Source organism: Anopheles coluzzii, chromosome 2, assembly GCF_943734685.1.
Source record: "Anopheles coluzzii chromosome 2, AcolN3, whole genome shotgun sequence".
In the NCBI taxonomy this organism is placed as follows: Eukaryota; Metazoa; Arthropoda; class Insecta; order Diptera; family Culicidae; genus Anopheles; species Anopheles coluzzii.
The window spans coordinates 2,263,075-2,283,580 of record NC_064670.1 but is presented as its reverse complement, the minus strand read 5'-3'; the positions used below and the strand labels follow the sequence as shown (position 1 = coordinate 2,283,580).

At 50.7% G+C, this 20,506-nt stretch overlaps 1 protein-coding gene across 1 annotated transcript; it reads left to right on the top strand.

The window, feature by feature from the left end:
• The first annotated feature begins 5,010 nt into the window (after positions 1-5,010).
• On the top strand, positions 5,011-20,461 carry LOC120953140 (uncharacterized protein DDB_G0271670-like). The gene is made up of 3 exons (XM_040372847.2): positions 5,011-7,249; positions 17,463-17,829; positions 18,196-20,461. The coding sequence occupies exons 2-3, from the start codon at positions 17,485-17,487 to the stop codon at positions 19,510-19,512; spliced, it is 1,662 nt and encodes a 553-aa protein (XP_040228781.2). The 5' UTR covers positions 5,011-7,249; positions 17,463-17,484; the 3' UTR covers positions 19,513-20,461.
• The last annotated feature ends 45 nt before the right edge of the window (positions 20,462-20,506 follow it).

Genomic DNA, 20,506 nt, shown 5'->3' with positions numbered 1-20,506 from the left:
ATCGTGCCGGACGACCCACTGGCGCCCTCGGCCACGGTTGTTTCTTTTTTTACTTTTACCATCACCATCTGAACCGACACCGTAAACGCGTTCCACTCTGCGCCATGGCGTTGAAAAGTTGATACAATTTCCATGCTGTAGGGTCACTTAATCAAAGGTTTCATCGATGGTGCATGTTTGATTATAGTGCTGCCGGCGCGCATTGGCAAGAATCTTTGGCCCGCTCCCCACACACAAAAGCTGGCGGGCGTGTGGAACGCGGGAGAGCCGTACAAGTGAGTGGGCTGAGTTTTTATAATATTTTCAAAACTTATTTTTTACCACAACTACTTGCACTCATCGCTCATCTAAAGCAGGTCGATCTACGACATTGGATAGCAGTAATTAGCGTAATGATGTTGGTTTTATGCAAATAAACGGCTGTGTCGGTCGGATGGAGGAGGATGGAACCTTGGCTTTGGTTCGCCTGGCGTGCGAGTTGCCGACCAGCGCAGAGAACGATGCGAAAATTTTGTATTCTACCCCGGGTCGAGCTCTTTCTTCACTCGGCGTGAAATTATATACATCAGGCGGCTCTTCTTACTGCTCTTGGTGCCTCTGCTGCTGCTGCTGCAAAGTAGTCTACAAGGCAAGCCAGTTAATGCGCTTTTCGGCCCAAAAAATGGTGTGTCAAAAGCCATCTGAAGCCTTGTAATTGAAGAAATTGAGTTTGGAGACACCGGTAATTTACCAATAAAAAGCTCATCATATTTAATGCAATCAAGGAGACAGCGAGAGCGGGAAAGGCCATTTTGTTGCTCGCAGCTCCTCTGCATACGCAACCACAATCAAGTACAAAGTCATCGCATTTCAATAATCCTGTTAAACTGTTCATCGCCTACCCCACCAAGCACCCCGATAGCAGCCTGTCATGTTAATAACAAATATGATTCTGATACATTCATTAGTTATCCCGCAGAATTCCACTTTATCCCGCTTTTTCCATTAAATGTTCCACGTTCTTTTTTTTGCTCCCCAGCCAACACGCTGCCAACTGCAACAATCCACCAACCCATATTCTCGGCAGTACTAAGGGAAGGAGATGCATATTCGCGGGACGGAGAATTTGTCAAATATTTTGTCGAGCCGTCAACGCGCTATCAGACCACTCGGATCACGGCCATTCGTGTCTGTGCCCCAGCGCCAGCCTGCAGCTGCAGCAGTTGCAAGCTGATGATCGATGATCGCCGTATAAGGCGTGCGCATTGGCGAAACCAGTGCGAGAGTGATCCGAAATCCTTCCCGCCCTGCCCAGCGGCCGGGCCCCCGCGGAACGCCCCGTGTGATCGGCAGTACAGATGCAGATTAATGGTCGAAGGTGCGCCACCAAACCCATCGACAAACAGACGCGGATCGACAGAAGTCAAGTATGATCGATCGATCGATGTCGATCGTCACACCGACGATCAACGACAACATTCATCGACAAATCTTTCTTCGCTCCACACACACACACACACCTTGTGCGGCGGTGTACTGAGTGTTGTGTACGTTCGCCAGATCACACACGATCATCTAGATCGCAGCACTAAGTGAGCACGGTAATTGTCGCCGCAAAGCGAATCGCTAAGCGCAAACAACCTAATCGATTTAAGGCATCCGAATGTTTGACCAACTCGGCGCTGACTTATTTGTGTCGCTCTCTTACTCGTCCGATTCCCAAATCTAGCCGAAACAAGCTCCAAGTCCACTTCATCCCCATAGCCCCAAAAGCAAAAACCGATCGACATTCATGTCAAGTGCTCTCTCTGTCTCTCGCCCGTTCTCCCGCACTCCCTGCTGGCCACTCAACTCTCCTAATCCCACTCAGTTGCCGGACAGTGACACTTTCGCGGGAATCCTGCCCATATTGACAGGTCTTGGAAGCCGTGCGCCATCGTCGCAGTCATCATCGTCGCCGGTGGTCCGCCAGAAAAGTCCTCCAAAAGTCGCCACCTCCGCACACTCCACGTAGCACGCGTGAAGAGCGGCCCGGTTTTTCGAGCGAGCAGCCATCAGCCTCGTGTATTGTCACGATTCAAGTGTCCGGACACCTTTGACACGCCGTCACCCGTTTACGCTGTCGCTGTCAACGCGGGAGGTCAATGTGTGAAATTTACATACCCATTGGGTCAAAATTAAACGACTCATTAAACTGCAGCCCTGCTTTACCTCGCCCTCCGTTTCCTGCCCTCCAGGTCTCTCCTGGTTCTGGTTGTTCCTGGTCACGCTCCAGTCCTTCGTCTCGTGCTCCCATCCTCTGCGCACGCTCCCGCTGGCTACCAGAAGCAGAAGAGCGAACATAACAAAGCGTTTCGCGCGTCCGTACGTCTTTTAATCTGTCCTGCAGCAATTGTCAGAAATAATTTCCCCTTAACCATAGCCTACGAAAGGGTGCAAAGCCGGGATCTCTACTGAAAAGAAAGCAACGAAACAAACGCGTCCGACCGAGGTCAGATCCTCCCCAACCTCCAGCCAACCAAATATTCGCCCAATATTGGGACGATCGACGAAGGTCCCTTTCGTGAGCGTTTTAATTTGGTCGGCTGCACTTTCCACACCTCTGCTGCCTGCCGCACCATCTCCATCTTCTGCTAAGCAACGGCTTAACGGATTTGCCTCCTCCGACCAAGGGGTGTTTCGACCCCCGAAGGATATTCACTTCACTGGTGGTATAATTTGCCTCTGCCGCGGCATTCTTTGTCGAGTTTGAGTAATTGGTTGCAATTATATTACACTTTTTGGTCGCTTTTGCGGGACTTGCCGGTTGGATTTGCATGCCGCATGCCCCGGTGCGGACTTGTGACAAGGACTTCTCAACCAGTGCCAAATAGTTCCGCTCGGTGCGCAGCGGTTCCCCAGCGACCGACCGGCCGCCCAGCACGCAAAACCCGCGACGGCCGAAACCACCTGCCTGTTGACGTTTCTGACCGGAGCCGTGTGCAAACGGCCATGTACTTACGCATAAGTGACGCTCGCATGCGATGCCTTAATGCCACAAAACATGCAAAAGGGGTACATTTTATCAAACGTGTCGTACTGACGAGCCCCATCGGCCCCATCGGCTGGTGTCGGGAAGTTTGTTTCGCTCAGTTTATTTTTGTTTATTCCAATACCCCCCCCCGTGCCCGACATAATTGGTAGTCGGTGTCTTATTATGGTAAATTTGAGCTCGCTTTTTCACACCACCACCACCACCGCGAGATCAATGTATGTGAAAAGTGAATATAATTTTAAATCCGTCCTGCTTCACGGTATTAACGTGCAGACGTGGGCTCAGAAAACACTACACTGCACAATATTCTCATTTGTAGAAAAAGGTGTTCTTTTGCTTGCGTTCCACAAGTCCTTGGAAAATCGAGTTGCAACAATGTAGAATGTAGCTTGCTGTTTAAACGTTCCACCCCTCCTCGAGCTCTCAATGATTTCAATGAAATACCTCAATTACAGTGCTCCGCCGACCCTTAATAAAGATCTCATAATGTCAAGCTTTGTTAAACAATACTGACACTGAAAAATTAAATAATTGGCTGATTTATATTAAGCTGCACGTTCCAATAAATCAAGCGAACTCGATCGATTGCAAACTAAATTTTTAACGAACCCCCAAAAAAAACACACACACACACACACACGAAAACTCACCGTTTTCTTCCTTCTTACTGCTGATGAAGCTTGCTCGCGCTCAGGTGAGCTTCAACAGACGCGTTCCGGGTTCCTTTTCGGCATCGGCCAAGGACATGCTATCCTTGCGGCAGCACAACGTCTTCGAGCCTTGAACCTTAGCCGAGCGCAATCAATCTTTCACCGTTGTCATATTCTGAGAACTTTACTTTGCGCTAAATTTGCTGTCCGTTTTGCGCGTGTTTTTTGTTGTGTTTTCGCACCCCAACGAAACCACACCGATAACACACCTTACGGTCAGAGCGCTCGCAGCTTGTCGAGTTGGTCCCGCTTCTTCATAAATTACACAAATTACTTCACGCCGATCGTCAATCATTTATGTTGCTCTCGTAACGTATCTCTCGTTCCACCGGAGTGAAATACACCGAAAAACAAAAAACTTCCTTAAAGCTTGAGCCCACATCCTTCCGCAGCACGGTTGAAATCGTGGCGGCACGAATTGAACTTCGCTTCCCCCCCTTTCCAGCTTTCTAATTGAGACAACAGAGGGCAGGACGAACGCGTCGGCTCGGCCCCGAGGATCCTGCCCCGGCTGAAGAAGACATCATGTTTGAAAAATGAATTTATGGCTCACCTGATAACACTTCTCACGTCGTATATTCACACTTTCGACGGGCGAAAAATCCGTAACGAGATCCCCGGAACACCACCGTCGAATTTTCGCTCGCAGAAATGGCCCGCGCTGCATTGCAAATTGTTGGGCAATAAATCATCCTTCCTTTGCGATGCCCTTTGATTATACATATCAATCGATGCGGACTGGGGAGTGAGATAGCTGGCGAAACAATTTCTGGTACAGTACACGGCGTCAGACAGGGGAGGCTTTTCAACCATCAAACAGCTCTTTGACATTTTGACTTGCCCTTTCGATTGGTGCAGGCAAACAAATCTCTTTCTCTGCTTGATGTTTTAAATAATTTCATCCGCCGTTCTACATTCTTGCTCTTCGTGCACAGCTTCGCTTCCTTTCTACTGTCTCCGTGATGACGTACAGCAAAAAGGAACATTCAATCTCAACCCATTCCAAACATATGCTCACCCTTACGTCAACGTTTCAAAGCAGAAAAAAAGCAACACGACACACACACACACTCAAACAAACTCATCCATCCCGTACAGAGTGGAACGCAAATTACTCCGCCACACCAACGCACACGGCACGCCGAGGACCCAGCGCTTAGAGGTCGCCCCGATCATCTACACGCTAAGAATAGGGCGCGAACGCGAATAGAGGAGAGCAAAACGATCAGCCGTACAACAACAACCGTTAGTCGCTCGGACGCGCCAAGCGAGCCAGTCAGTCAGTCAGTCAGTCAGTAGAGCTCCGGCCGGTTCGGTTCGCTCAAACGGCGTGTGTGTACCGGCCCGAGTGTGCTATTAGCATTTGTGCAGCGTTCCGTAGGTGTATCGAGTGCCTGCTGTGTCGACCTGTGTCCCTGTGCGCATCCCGTCCACCGTCCGCTAGATTCGTAACGCCGGGTTCTACACGCCGCCTCACTCCAGAATAGTTCGCCGATCAGCCCAACCCGCGAGCTTTAGGTGCACTTTAGGGTTCCCTGCTTACGCGCCCGTTCAAGTCTTTCGTGTTTCGCGCGATCGCTTCGAAAAAAGCTCCCCAATCTCTGCCCCGTTGCCGTTCGGTTGCACTCACGAGAGGGTGGGTCGAGAAAGGGAAAGAGAGCGAGCGAGAGAGTGAGCAAAAGGTTCGGGAGTCTGTGAGTGGCGCGAGTGACTGGTCGGAGATTTTGAGTCGTCCGTTTAACGGATTAGATGCCAGTGAGCAACCGAAGATCGTGTGCAGGAGAGTAGATCAGTCCGTGGACCAGTACGGCGAACACCTATAAGCCGGAGCCGGTTCCCCACCGCGACCGAGATCCGAGATTCGAGTGTGGCGAGAGCTGCGGGCTGGCCGGCAGGGCAGGGCGGTCGATGGCTGGCGGTGCGGGGCCGATGCACGCCGAAGAAGAAAGGAAAGGCTAGAAGAAAACGAACCCGATCAGGCGGCCACAACGAAGACGACGACAACGACCACGACGACGACGATGGCGATGGGGGCCTCCGCGAGCAACGGCTTCGGTTGTGATCTAAGAAATACTGTATTACTCGGTCAGTCGGTCTAGAGAGCGGTACCCATGTCGACATGACGGCGGTTCCTTTTGCCTAGTCGTACCCAGCTGCCCCGTGTGTACCGTGTTCGTTCGTACGGTGCGTGCCCGATCAGCCGATCTATCGTGTGTATGTTTGTTTGTGTTTGTGTGTGTGTGCTTAGAGCTTGTGGTGGTCGTTCTATGCGCGTGATTTGCACAGAAAAAAAAAGAAAAACACAAGCCAAAAGTAAATCCCACTCGCCCGACGTGCTAATTCGAAAGCGATCTCGTTAGATGCTGGTGCTAATTCGGTGCCGCGCGCTGTGCAGTGTCAATGTACAAATAAGGAATCCTGACCGATCTTTCACCCTCGCTCTCTCGGCATCGTCATCTGCCGAAAAGCAAGAAAACAAAAGCGCTGCCAATAATCAGGACAACCACCTAGTGCTAGTGAAAATTCCTCCCAAACCAGAATAAGGGAAAGCGGAAGTGACACACAGAGAACAAAAAAAAAGAGCATTCGGATACAAAAAATATGCCGTGTGCCGTGGCGTGTATGGCGTGAAGAAAGGCTGGCTGGCTGGCAGGCTGGCCCCGCTAAAGAGTGACATGGTGGAGCGTGCAAAAAAAAGTAAAGCGTGAATCAAACGACAAGCGCAAAAGGAAAATGAGAAAACACATCGCGAGCGAAGGAGCACGAGAGTGAAACAGCCAACAGGCGAATGATAGATCGCTCGATAGACAAAACCCCCTCCCAACCCGCTCAAACTGCCAGCGGCCACGCGAAACCCTCGGAAGCGTCTCAACCTATGAATTGATTATCCTGGGGCGTGACGAATGCGCCAGTGTGTGCTTTCACTCGAATATTTTGTGTACGCGTGTGAGCGATACAGTGTGTGCAAGTGTGCCCGTGTGTGTGTGTGGATTGCAATTTTTTCTTCTTCTTCTACTTCTTCTTCGTGCGCGCATCTAAGCACTACTGGATGATGCGGTTTTAGTTCCCGTGTCGAGTGGCCTTTATTTATCTGTTGTTTGATTTTGTGACGATTTGCCCAATCTGCCACGCGCGTTACACCCTGCGGTTGCGCCGTTCGTACACGGGAGGTGCAAGGTTAAAAATGTTTGACAAAGCCACGGTTTGCAAGGTGCAAAGGCGCATCCAATCACCAGCAGGGGAAGAAAGTGAAGTGAAATAAACACACACAGAGAGAAAGAGAAGTAAGGCAAACGCAACCGTTTGCGCTGCTGTTATTTTCGCGGGAGAGGTTTGGTACAAACACGCTCGTTAGGTCGACGATTGTGATTATTAATTGGTGATATTTTGGAAACCTCCACACCTAGCGTTAAATAAGTGCGAAATTGAGAGAAGCTATTCACGAGCGCTTTAGTGCAGTGACAATTGTTAATAGGACGTAATTTTCTTAACGATTTCACCGCGTGGTTTCATTTGACTGCTTCGTGTAAGTATATGAGCTTCACTTTAACTTTGTTAGTTTATTGGGCGATGGTAGTTGCATTTATTACTCACAGCTAATTTGTTAAATCTAGCTAATTTTTATCCTCAACCAATCCTTCCTATCGCACCCATACCAGTTGTATGACAATCTCCCAAAAAAAAAAGGTTCGCGAATACAACGCTCCCTCGAGACAAAGCGGAAGCTGCTGGCCGCCTAAGGTCAATCGATGTGATCGCCCAATCGCCCGCGTGTCGATCTTGCGCGCGACAAAACAAAGAAAGTCGCGTTCGGAGCTTTATTTTCGATTAACCTCCGCGTTAACCTTTCGCAAAAGCCCATTTCGGACCCCGGAGCTGGCACCGAAAGCGACGTGACTTTCGTGGCGTAGTTAAAAGAAATTGAGCTCCCGATAGGAGGGAGCCGCTGCTCCAGACACAGCATGACAGCGTGACCCTTTGGCACTTCCCTTCTCCTCCTCCTCCTTCGCCTCTTTCGACGAGCAGGCCAATTAACTGGTCCAGTTCGATCGCCCTCTAATGCGCTTCCGAGCAACGGCGTGTGATGGCTATGAAAATTCGATTGCCAAATTAAATGACTTTTCTAGCGGTATGTTCGTCGCACACACACACACACCTAGTCTGGAGTCGGTCATAATCGGGACGCCTGGGCCGGGGTCTGATAGTGTTTTGTCGCGGATCTGCAACCAAGCCAATCCAATCTCTCAACCGATCCCCGGCCTGATGACGGTCAGCAACTTCGAATAATGGATGTTATTATTCCAATGATTGTGGTTATTATTGTTCCGTCCGCCCCGTACGCCAGCGCGCCTTCAAAAAGCCCAAATGTGTGTGTGTGTGTGTGTGTGTGCAGTACCACAGGTGCAAACGGGCGACGGGGAGTGGGGGGGACAAGCGCTGGAGTTCCAATAAGATTAGGCTTTGCCAATAGTTATCCAAAGTGGCTGCTGGGTGACTTTCTTTCAGCTTTCTTTCCATTCCACCTCGCTCACGGTCGGCTTATGCGTGTGTTGTGACCCCTTCCGAGTGAGCAGTGTATGACTTGGGTTTTTTTTGTTTTTCTTTCGAGATCACACGTCCGCTAGCCCTTTATTTCTGCTCCTTCTCCACAGCTTGGTCACTTGCCGGTCACTTATTTTAGATTATGTTTAATTTCAACAAGAAACCACAAATCGTTCGGTGGGCAGTTCGTTCAAACATGACACGCTGAAAATTGGAGAGCTTTGGGGTCAGCTATTCAACAGAGCCGAGGGTACGAGATTTTTAACAAGAACCTCGTAAAATCGCGCCACGTATGTTCCAAAGCAGTCCAAGTCTCTAGCGAAGGATGAATGTAAATTTTTGTTGATCTTAAGCTGCAATTAATTCTCCTCTGCCATTCTGGCTCAGTAATTCTATAAAATAATCAAAAAGTATATCCTCACGCAATACTTTTGTTTCCTGTCGATCCTGTACGATCGGCAAAAATGTCGCTGAAAAGTCAAGGATTTACGTGCGCACGCACACACACAACCTTCAAGGCGAACAACCAAGTACGTGGTAATGGCCACCTTTAGTGGAGGAGCTGTGATGTGTTTTTCCTGCCCTACTCACTTGCCCACGGGAAGCGCAAAAGGTTCTGGACGGAATAGCAGGAGGGGGACGGGGGCACGATGTCAATCTTAACCTATTTCTTCGTTAAGCACAAGGCCACGCGGAAAGATCGTGCTAAAAGATCGACCACTCCACACACAGACACACAGCGAGACAGAACGGACGCCGCAGCAAGAACGCCAAAACGAAGACGCAAAAGCGGAACTAGTTCAACTAGTTCTCCAATGATCTTGATGCGGTTTGTAGCTCGTGGTGCGGTAGTAGCGTGTCGCGTTGGACCCACGTACTTGTACACTTACAGTGCAAGCTTATTTTTCCAAGCCGAGCGACCGAGAGGCGTACTCACCTATCGATTAATTTCACTGTCTGTCGGACGTCTTTCGCGAACGGAACTGGGGGAAGACCTTGAGTTCACGCGCGTCGGTCTGGTCGGTCGGTCGGTCAGTCCGGCACATCCAATGCGACTCCCGCCCGGTAGCTTAATCTCGCCTGCGCTTGGTTCAAGGCCATAAACAACAACTTTATAACCCATTCACCGGATTAGGATGGTTCGGCGGAGGTACTTTGGACTCTCTCTCTCTGTTCCGGTTGCGGGCATTCTGCAAACTTTTGAAACCGTTTCCCCGCCGGTTTCTGGGAGTGTGCCTTTTTGCCAGCTCTCGCACTCGCAGCCATTTTCTGATAATGTGTAAGCAAACTAGATAAAGGGAAGCTTTTTTCCGGACGCTGGACGGTTAAAACAGACCATAATTCCCTTCCCGAGCCCGACCCACTATCGGGAATGAGCTTGTGCCGGTTTTTATTATTGGACATTGAACATCGCGTAGCACCCGTAAGCCACCGTCGTCGAGCTAATTCTTTCCCACAGACACGGGGCACGGAGTTGATAGCGATTGGTGCGTCGTATCCAACACCACCACCACTACACCACCACCGCCAATAAAGCGTTTCTTTATTTTGTAATAAAATTTTCCACTTCCCGGGTTACCCGACACCGGCTGACCTAGTTTCCTTCCAGCCACCTCGAGTGGGTTTTTCGCCTCTTTTCAACCAATTTTGCGGCTCCACCAGCGGAAGAATGTAAGTGTTTGCGATGCGTTCACGTTCCCTTTATCCGCACCCGCTCCCGTGCTCTCTCTCTCTCTCTCTCTCTCTCTCTCTCTCTCTCTCTCTCTCTTTCTCTCTCTCTCTCTTTCCGACTAAGTATTCGTGTTGATTTTGTGCCCATGATTACATTGCGACCGAAAGACTTCTTCTACCAAGCGACGAACCGGCCGACGAAGCGTTTTTGCATTATGACGCTAGATCGTGCATTTGGTGGAATTGTTTTGCTCCCCCCCCCACACCCCTGCCCACCCCCTCTATTTCTCTTCTCTTTCTTTCTAACGTCTCCTTTTTGTTGATGGAACTGTTCCTTTTCAACACAAACGTGTACACGTTTTAACGACAACAGCAGCAACAAAAACTCATCCGGAAAATGTAGGTGGAACTTTGAGAACAAAACAACAAAAAACGCCCAAGAAACCCTCCCCCTCCCCGCACATGGGAGGACGGAGCATGCGGCACATTCGTCGACGATGATGAAGGATGAAAACTATGAAAAGCGGCATCTAAATTCAATCCCTTCCTCCCTGCCGTCCGCATGCATTTCGCTGAGCTGTTCTCCTTCTCCACATTTTCCCTTACAATGCGGCCTTCCCTGGCCCGCTGTTGCCTCCTCCAGAGTGCCTTTTCTGAAGCAGTGCGCGCGCGTCATACATTCAGCCTATTATCTTCGGCATTTTGAGCGACATAGATCGATGACGGAGCGATACTCGTTGCCTGCCTGCCAGCGCAGCCTTTTGAACGTGAAATTTAAGCCACGAATTCTTCATCTTCCCCTCGAGCGCTCGCGTAGTAGCCCGCTCGCCCTCGTTCCCGGCGACACCCGAGTGTGGTCGTGTTCTTCGATCAATGTTCATTCGTCTTCCGCGCAGTTTCCCTTCCCTTCGGCAGGGGCCCTTTACAGGGAAGTGGTGCTGTTTATGATCTCAACACCGCTTAATTTCACCCAAATGAGTACCCTAGAGGCTCGGCACTATCGTTCGGCCATCCCGTTCCATTGAGGCTTTCGGACTTCCCGCACTCTTTTGTTTCTCACTTCTCACTTCCTCCTCATCAGCGTGCACACACACACACACAGACACTCTTCACCTTAGCTCCAAAGCTTATCACGCGGACTTGATCTATTTCCTTCGCTGGCTGCTTCCATTCGTGAGACAACCCCTCAGCTGGAGTATCGTTGGCCTGCATGCCATTGCTCGTTTCACATCCTCTTCTCCTCTCCCGTTCTTGGGAGCAGACCCTTCCACCCACCCACATAGGTGGTGGTGGAAGAGGAGGTTGGTAGTCAGATAGCAGCAGCAGCAGCCAAGTACAAGCACCGGCAGCAACAAGCACCGCAGTTGGCATGCAATTAAACTCGTGCACAGACGCTCGAGTGTGCCTCATTCCAATCCTCATTTCCATTTTCATGGTTTTAGATCATCGAAAGCACCCTAACATAAAAACGGCCTCCCTCCTCCTCCTCCTCCTCCCATGCCAGGGTGAACAGAGGACAGCAGCAAAGTGGCCATCGAGAAGGCGGGAGGGTGGCGTAAACGAGACAGCCACAACCACACCAGCCAGCGTGAGGAACGATCAACGGTGAAGATGAAATTTACCTTGTCACGCTGGCCGACCGGTGTCTCTCCCCCAAATGGATGTGTGCATGTGGCTTCAAAAAACTCGGTCGGAAGCTTGGGCTGGAAAAGGCACTCCACCCATCCGCTCTTCTTTCCCTTGCGCACGTTGCACTTCGTCCAACAGAGGAAGGCAACTCTCACGTACTCTTGGAGCAAATGGCAACGCCAAAGTGCGTCGCCAAAATGACGCCCTGCTATGGCAACAGGCACGCACACACGCACCCATTTCAGGTCACACGCGCAGATTATTTGAAACTAATTAAGATTCTCGACGAAAGCGTACAAAAAAACCCAACGACCGTTCCTTGGCCCATGTACAGGTGAGGTCCGGCAGTGGAGTAGTCAAACAAAAAACGAGGCAACGATCGTCCCGGAATGGGAGCAAAGCAAAACAAGACATGAAACACGAGCAGCCTCCCTGGTGTCCCTTGTCGACATGACGGACCAGAATGCCCGGGTTTCGGGTGGTGGAGTCGGGGAGGTGGGCTTGGAGTTCGCACATAAACCTACCAACCAACAAAAAAACGCACTATTCCTAAACCACACGATACGAAACACCATCTCATTTCGAGGGTCCCCTCTAACCTCAAGTTGGGGTGCAAAAAAACGCATAGCACAGAGACAAAAACAACGGGGTCCACACCACCACCACCCCAAGCCGGGAGGACCCTAATAGGAGGAGGAATTTGCAAGCTGCAACAACCACACGACGGCCACCAAAAAAAACAACTCCAACCGAGATTAAGCTTCATGCGACAACAGCGCGACACGCGTGTTAAACCCGTAGCCGTAAACAGACAGAACGGAGATCGCCACGGATTGGCATTTGAACCAGAAAAACCTTGACCGGACGTGGGTTAGGTTTTGGGCCGCGGTCGAGGGTGGGGTTAAGCCTCACCTCCTCTTAACACGCACTCCTTTACGCCGCCGCCAACAACAAAAAAAAACCACACCAGGGTGCGTCAAGGTTGACTTTATTGAAGGCGTCCCCCCAAACAACAGCGAATACAGCAACATCAACACTCTAAAGCTGCCACCCCAAAGGTGGATGTTTTCGTTTCGTTTCGATCCATTTGATTGCAAGTTTAAAATTTTAAACTCTGTTTTATTTGCTGTTGCGTCGCGATTTCTTCTACTTCTAGGGTGTTTTTTCGCATGTTTTTCGTACACCCCCTTGAGAGACTATTATAGTCGGCTCGGTCGGTTGGTTTGCTTTTAGTGCTTTCATCCGGTCGGGGTCCGGGGTGGCGGTGTGTGTAATTATTAGTAACCGGCGAAGGAGGAAGGAAACACACAACGCCTCCGGTATCGGCACGCACACGCGGATGTCCTTGTGGGGCTGTTTTATTGCACCTTCTGTGCGTGTGTGTGTGTGAGTGTGTGTGATTGTGGAGGTTTCAGTGCCAGCGTCCAAATTGTCACCCCCAAAAAAGCATCGTCCCTCTCCGCTTGCTTCCGACGCGACAAATAGTGAAAGCCACCGTTGGCTCAAAGGCTGGGTCAAAGTCGCCCGTAATGCAACCAACCAACTACCCGCAGCAAACGGAAACTACCCCACATACATGCCTTCGAGAAAGAGGATCACTCGTGCGGACGCGCGGAAAAGGAAAGCGCCTAGAGAAGAAGCGAGAAGAAAACAGAGGGAGACTGTGTGACGATCGCGAAGCAAACAACAACACGATCATTCGCACAGTGCCAAACATATACAGCAGCAGCATCACCAGTGCCCGATCCCGTTAGACACATGGCGCATAGTTTGCATCATTCATTGCACCCTTTACCCCCTCTTGCTTCCCCCTTCCACCCACCCCCCCCCCCCCCCCCATTGACCCGATCGCGAGCTGCCAACGATGAAAGCGAAAATATAATAGAACGCGCTTTGCGCACACGCTCTTCACTAACCGGTTGCCACCCCGGTTGCGAGCGTGTATGCGGCAAAGAAAATGCGGCTTGACAAGAAAATCCGCTTTATCCGCGACACACACACACGCCCGCGTTTCACCCGATCGGCTTCTCACGGCGGTCCTATCGGAAAACAGCCCCAAACATCTTCTCTTGCGCTTCGCGTTTGTCGTCTGTCCAGTTTCGTACTCGAAAGATGACTTTTGACCTCGTTCAAATAATGGTGCGATGATAGAGGGATGGAACTGGAGAAATTGGGAAAATGTTTAACCCACTTACCGAGGGACAAGCACACGCATTTAACCGAATTGGAATGTTGCATTCGGCAGTGCGTTGCAATTCTATTCCTTTTCTTTTCCTAAATGTTTCTTCCAATAGTTTACACTTGCTTCTCTCCGCCTTAAAACATCGCTGTTTTTATTCCCCGCTAAGCACACTAATAATGCACACACACACACTGCCTAAATGTTCGATAACAAACATGTGATTAAATGCGTATAAATGGCCGTTCTCTATTGGTGTGCACCGGAGTGCATGCATCAACACAAATGGACCTTCAAAACAGTGCCGTTTTTCGGTAATTCGATGCATTCCATTCCGCTCGAAGGATGATGACAGGGGTCCATGCCTAGCTGGTGGTTTTGCCCGCCCCGGGGGGGAGCTGTTTCACTCCACTAATTCGACGCCATCTAGCCATTATGATTATGCCGCAAGGCTAGGAAAAGGGCACCAGGCACGATGAATGTATGCTTACACTGCTACACACGGGGTGGTACACACCGCGAGGGTAGTTAATTAATATTCATACATTACGTTGAAACTAACGCCCGTTAACGCCTTCGAAAGGGTGTTTTGTTTTTGCGTTTGCGTTTGCTCTGTTTCACCAAAAAGCTCAACAAAACACCAACAAAAAATGAAGCTATCGAAACCACAATCTAAATTATTTGATTGCAACTGACTCACTTTGCATCAAAAAAGCTTAAAAAGCCTGGTATATCGCATTGATGTAAGTGATTTTTCCAATTAATTTGTTTAAAATTCCAAAAACACATTACACATTTGCCAATTTCTCATGACACACTTCCCGCTGTCGCCGGCTAATGGTGGGTCATTCTTTATTTAATTGAATCATCCCAATTTTGATCGTTGGTAGTATACATATTCTCGACACTCGGCGGCCAAAGATGCAGATTCCATTTTAAAAAGCTCTCAATTTGTGTCACTTTGCCCAAAATGTACGGTTCCATTATTTCGCGCCAAATCCGATACCACTCAACGCGCACGAAAATGTAAAACACGATGCCAAAATGGAGAGTTAATTTACAGTCTCTCGCACCCCGCCACCCGCCACGTAATCATAAGCCTAATTTTCCGAACCGATTAGCATCTTCCCTCCACTTAAAGAGGCGAAAAAAGCAAGATAGCTTCCCTGCGATAAAGACTGCCAGAAATTTTGCAACGAAACGAGCCAGCACACACACACACACACCGACGCCGCCCTGCTGTCACCTCGCTAGGGATAAGGTGAAATAAAATCCCGGACACAATTATGTAGATGGAAAGAAAATTTTCATATAATTGTCGTGAGAGTGAGCAAGCAATCGCAAACTGCGCAAAAGTCACCATCAAAAGCTGTCGGGCGCACGATGTGACGATGACAACGGCTCCCCCCGGACAAGCCTCCCCAACGATGAGAAAGCTTTCTCGGAGCATCGTTTTATTGTGCACTTGCTGGACCGTTTTTTTTTTATTTTCGTCGCCGTTTCGTGTCCCTCAAGATGATTGGCTCGGCTGCACCAAAAAGCAACAGCTGTGAAGACGCGCTTCAGTTTTACATAAACATTAAAGCAATTGTCGCGCACCGGTGAGGCTTTCCAGAATTGCGCGCGCTGCACTAAATTAACTGTGTGCCCAAAATCAACGAAACATCAACTCCGCCCTTCCCTTTTTGGGGCGAAAATGGGTTTGATTGTTTTGCGTCCGGGGCGGCCTTAGTTTCATTAAAGCGAGATTTGCGTGGATAATCTCCCGTATCCAGGCGCGTTAATTTCTGCCCTGCCCGCGCTCAACAGCCCCAAATCCTTATTCCTGTTTCTGTTGGGCAAGCTTTGTAGCGGCGCAGTGTGTTTATCATGGCTGCACTCTTGCCCTTATCGTGCAGTGCACTCAGGCTCGGGCGGCACACACTTTACGCTTCTTAGCAAACGGCGCAACACACCTCCCACTTGCCGCAAAAATTGTCTGATGCGAGCAAACAAAAAACCAACCGAAAAATGTACATTTCATCGGTCTGCACTGATACGTTCATTTTCCAACAAACACACACGCACGCACGTACACACAGGCCGCGAAATCAGTCGCCCGACGCCCCGAATTTTAAGCCGAGCCCCGTTTGACAGTAATGACCAGTAAACATTACCTTTTTATTCTCGCCCGTCAAAATTAATCTCTGCATCTTCCCCTGCAAGAGCGGGGGGGGGGGGGTGGGAGGGAGAGGGAAGGGAGAGACAGCAAAGATTGCACACGACTGCATTTCGGGCGACCACAGATGCAACCTCTTCGCCGGGCCCGATCCCAATCGAGTCATCAATGTGCGATCGTCAAATTCATTAGGCTCGCTCACTCGCCAACACTCCCGTGCGCGAACTATTCGCGCAGGGATTCGCGTATAAAGCGCAGCTGGCAGGCAGCAAGCAAGAACACAACAATCTCTCCCCTTGAACCCCCAATCGAAATGGGGATGTCATTCAAAGCTTAACGAAGTGACAAGATCAGTGGCCGTGTTGATGGCACAAGCGAGGCGAGCTTTGAGGCACCCAACAATGACCTGCTACGGGTGGTGGTGATGGTGGGGGGGATCCATTGGGATGGGACCGATCGATCGATGTGGGCAATCAGCAAAAGTTCAACTAACCCATTCGAGGAGGGGTGTGCTTTCAACGCGGTTGAGCAACATATTTGCACCGATTGCAGCGCTTTTTCGGAGGGGGCCATTGACGATAAGCGACGAACGTAACCGGAAGACAGGGAGGTTGTTGCACTTGCACATGCTGGAGTTTGTATTTGTGTTCATTTCGATTGAATTGCTCGAGTGTTTTAAGCTTAAGTAGGTAGAGCAGCATGTGGTGGTGGATTAATTTAATATAATTTAATTAGAGCTACAGAGCAACGGTGCTTGTTGAGTGTACAAAACATACAAGCATTCCTGTTTTGTGTTAAGCTCCCCCGTCCCAACTCTCATTCTTGTTGCTTTCTCCATTTTCACATTTACACATGTTTTGTGATTGAACGTACAAATGGAGCACGGATGTTTTATTGTTTCTTCTTGCGAATGCCATCAACATCAAGATGTCAACTTCAAACTTTTAAACACACACCCAACCCAACCCGACCCGACCCGTCGATGATAATTCCCCGCCATTTGAATGTCACGTTAGAGAAGACATTTACAACCGCCGGGCCCGGCTACCTTATGCTACCGTAATTACTTGTGTCGCTCTTCGCTGCGTAACCCACTCTACCGGAGACCTTTGCGAAGACCGAAGACGACCGAGTCAATCGGGCGGTTAGCTTCAATGAAAGTAATCATTGTTTTACGATCAATAATTGCTCCTCGCAGCATGGGGACAACGCAATGGTCATCTTCCTCGTGCGCAAGAGTGCAGAGCGGTGGGGTCACTCGAAGAAAGCTGCTAGCGACACTCACAAACAAAAAACATGTAAATACTAATAAACAATCATAAACACCATCAAGTGGACGGCTAGATGACATCTAACAAATGATGTGTAAATTATCGTCGTATAAAACATTTATTACGCCAACTAACGACATCTCTCGACGGACGCCAGAGACACATGGTCGTTTTGATGTGCTTGAGTGCCGTTAAACTCCGCTCCCTCGTCCCCCAGCGCCCCAAGTGTCTTCCCATACTAATCTTCTCCCGTTGTGTCTGTGTGTTTCCCTTTTTTGCCATCATTCAGCACCCGGACCCGCAGCCACAACATGCTAACGGATCCCAAATTGAGGTCCAGCCTCGGCCTGATGGGCAACGATGAAAATGCCATCAAGCAAGAACTGATCGACCCACTGGAGACGACCGGCAATGGCAACCATCACCACAACCACCACCACCATCACCACCACCTCCACCACTCCCATCACCATCATCCGACGTTGGACGAGCGGCTGCGACTTGACGCGAAAGCTCTTCCACACACCGGTGAGCTGCCCGGTGAGCCACTGAACGGGCTCGCTGGTGCAGCAAGCTGTCCCCGCACTGGGACGCTCCTGTACGCCACCCAACCAACCCCCGTGCAGAACAAACAACCCCTGCAAGGATTCGATCAGGTAGGTTGCCGGTGGAGCAAGATTGTACAAGATACTTAAAAATTAGATTCCTACACCCGACTTCACACCTTGGGGCAGTCGCAAGCTTCCTGCAGCTCGTTGCGTGCCAGTCGCACACTAACTGCGGCTGGCATATGGGAGTTGCGCGTGGGCCGAACGCTAGATTGCCACCGAAGGAGCTGCGGTCTTCCCAGGGCACAGAGCCATAAAGCAGCCATGATTTATCGACACTTCTGGCCAGTGATGGCCGTTTATGGTGCAAACGGCAGCGTGAAGTTATGGTGTGGGACAGTCTTAATGTATCTGTACCGGTACTTCTCGGTAGATCTCTAATCGGCCGCACTCTTCTCGCTCTCTCGTTTGCAGATCTGGGGTCCGTCGCGCTCGGATATGAACCAGCGGCTACACACGTCCGTCGGTGGGATGAGCCATTATTGGCCACCGTACGACGGCCAGCCCAACGCCTGCCCAACGCCGACGACACCGGGCGATCCGCCGCAAGATGGAGCCGGCGCGGACGGGCAGATTTACACGCTCACCGTGCTGCACGAATCGCCCGAGCACGGCATCGTCTGGTCGGACTCGAACGCACTCGAATCGCCGGTCCCACTCGCGCCGGACATCGCCGAGCCGAACGCATCGTACGAACCGAGCGTCGATTGCTTCCACTTTGACAGCACCAACTACGATCTGGCCGACTATTACGCCGCCAAGCCTGCAGTACAACCGCACCATCAACAGCAGCAACCGTCGCAGCAGCAGACCAGTGTGTCACTGATGGGTTCCTCGTCGTCCTCCTCCTCCTCAGCACCATCGCTCGGTGGCCATCTGGCCCATCAGCCCGCCACGGCCATCAGCCTGCACAGCACGGTGGAAGGGCTGCTGAACGAGATTCAACTTTCCAGCTTCGGCGATCGCAACTCCATAGTGACCGGTACGGCCGAAATGGCGCTCCAAACGTCCGGCCACAGCCTGTACAACGAGCCATCGTCCTACCTGTACGATGCGTTCTCCGTAACCGATAGTTCCTCCGCGACACATCATCATCCGGCCCTGTTGCCATCGCTTGCCGAGTCGTCCAACGCGATGACACCGCCAACGCCTACCGGCGACGGCAAGCTGGACACGAACAACAACAACAGCAGCGGCGGTGGCAGCTGTCCCCTCGCCGAACTGAACCCACTGCCATCGAACCAGAGCAGTAGCTCGAGCTCGAGCTCCAGCAGTAGCAGCTCGAGCAGTGACTCAACGGCAACTGGTGGTGGTGGTGGCGGCGGTGGCGGTGGCGGCAGCGGTGGTGGAGGTGGAGGACAGAAGCGTGGACGCTCGCTGCACTACTGCTCGATCTGCTCGAAAGCGTTCAAGGACAAATACTCGGTCAATGTGCACGTGCGGGTGCACACGGGCGAAAAGCCGTTCTCGTGCTATCTCTGCGGCAAAAGCTTCCGGCAGAAGGCGCACCTCGAGAAGCACTACCAGACGCACCTGCACCAGAAGAACCTGACCAAGCGACCAAAACCGCTCAAGGTGAAACAGGAACCACAGCAGCAGCAGCAACAGCAACCGATCCATCAGCCGCAACAACCGCAACTGCAACAGCATCAGCTGTTGGAGCAGCATCTTCATCAGGATCCAGATCCGGGGTTGCTACTAGCTTCGGGGAAGTTGATAGGGAATTGTTGATATGTAAACGTCTTAGGACAGGGCCTCTAGGCAATTGTTAAGGAATGTAGATGCGATGTAAAAAGATAGCTTAAGTCAATCACCACACCCATCCCCTCCCCCTACCCGAGGTGTGCTGGTCGATGTGTACAGGAGGTAGAAGCGCACAGGAGATAGGTGTACCGACGGAGCGAAAAGCGACTACGGCAGGCGACGAACCTATACGTAAATGTTTTCATTATTATTTATTGCCACGAACATTGAAACGATTCCGAACCGAACGTATTTGTTTGTTTTCAATTCATTGTCTTCCACTCTCTCTCTCTCCTTTTCTTTTTTTATCTCTCTCACACACACACACCTGTCGTTTACAACCGAACCGAAAGTCCTTGAGGCGGGCAAACTCTTAACGGACACGCATTATCACTCAATTTCGCAATTGGTTCTACAAATGCTAATTTCCATCTCGCATCCCCCGCAGCGGTCTGCATTCTGCGCCCATTCGATTGAGGCAGCACGGATTCTGTGCGAACCCCATGTTCGTGCCCGCTCTGCACGCGCTTCTGTCTGTCTGTGTGTGTGTGTGTGCGTTTATACGGATATGTATTGTATTTATGTAGTTATCTATAATTGATGGTGCAGATGATTACAGAGATTCGCATTCGATTGGAATTGGCTACCGCTACCGATCTCTGTGCTCTGATCGTTTGCAAGCGATCATTAAGCATCGCGGGCACTCCAATTGTATTCGTCTCGCGTTTCGACGTTTCTGGCCGCGTAGCCAGGCCTGCATCAGTCCCAACCTCCCCCCTCCCGCTACATTGTCACGATTTGTTTGCGCCGGAAGAAATGACATGCCATGCCGTCGGGGGGCCACCTCGCGGGCTGCTAGCTCGCGGGCTGCTAATGGGCAGGTCCTGGGTCCGCGCTTCGTGCACGCTGCCGTCCCGCCGGCAAGGATCTTCCCGATCTTCGCTTCCGCTTAATTATGCACTCTTTGACCTCCGTATAATTG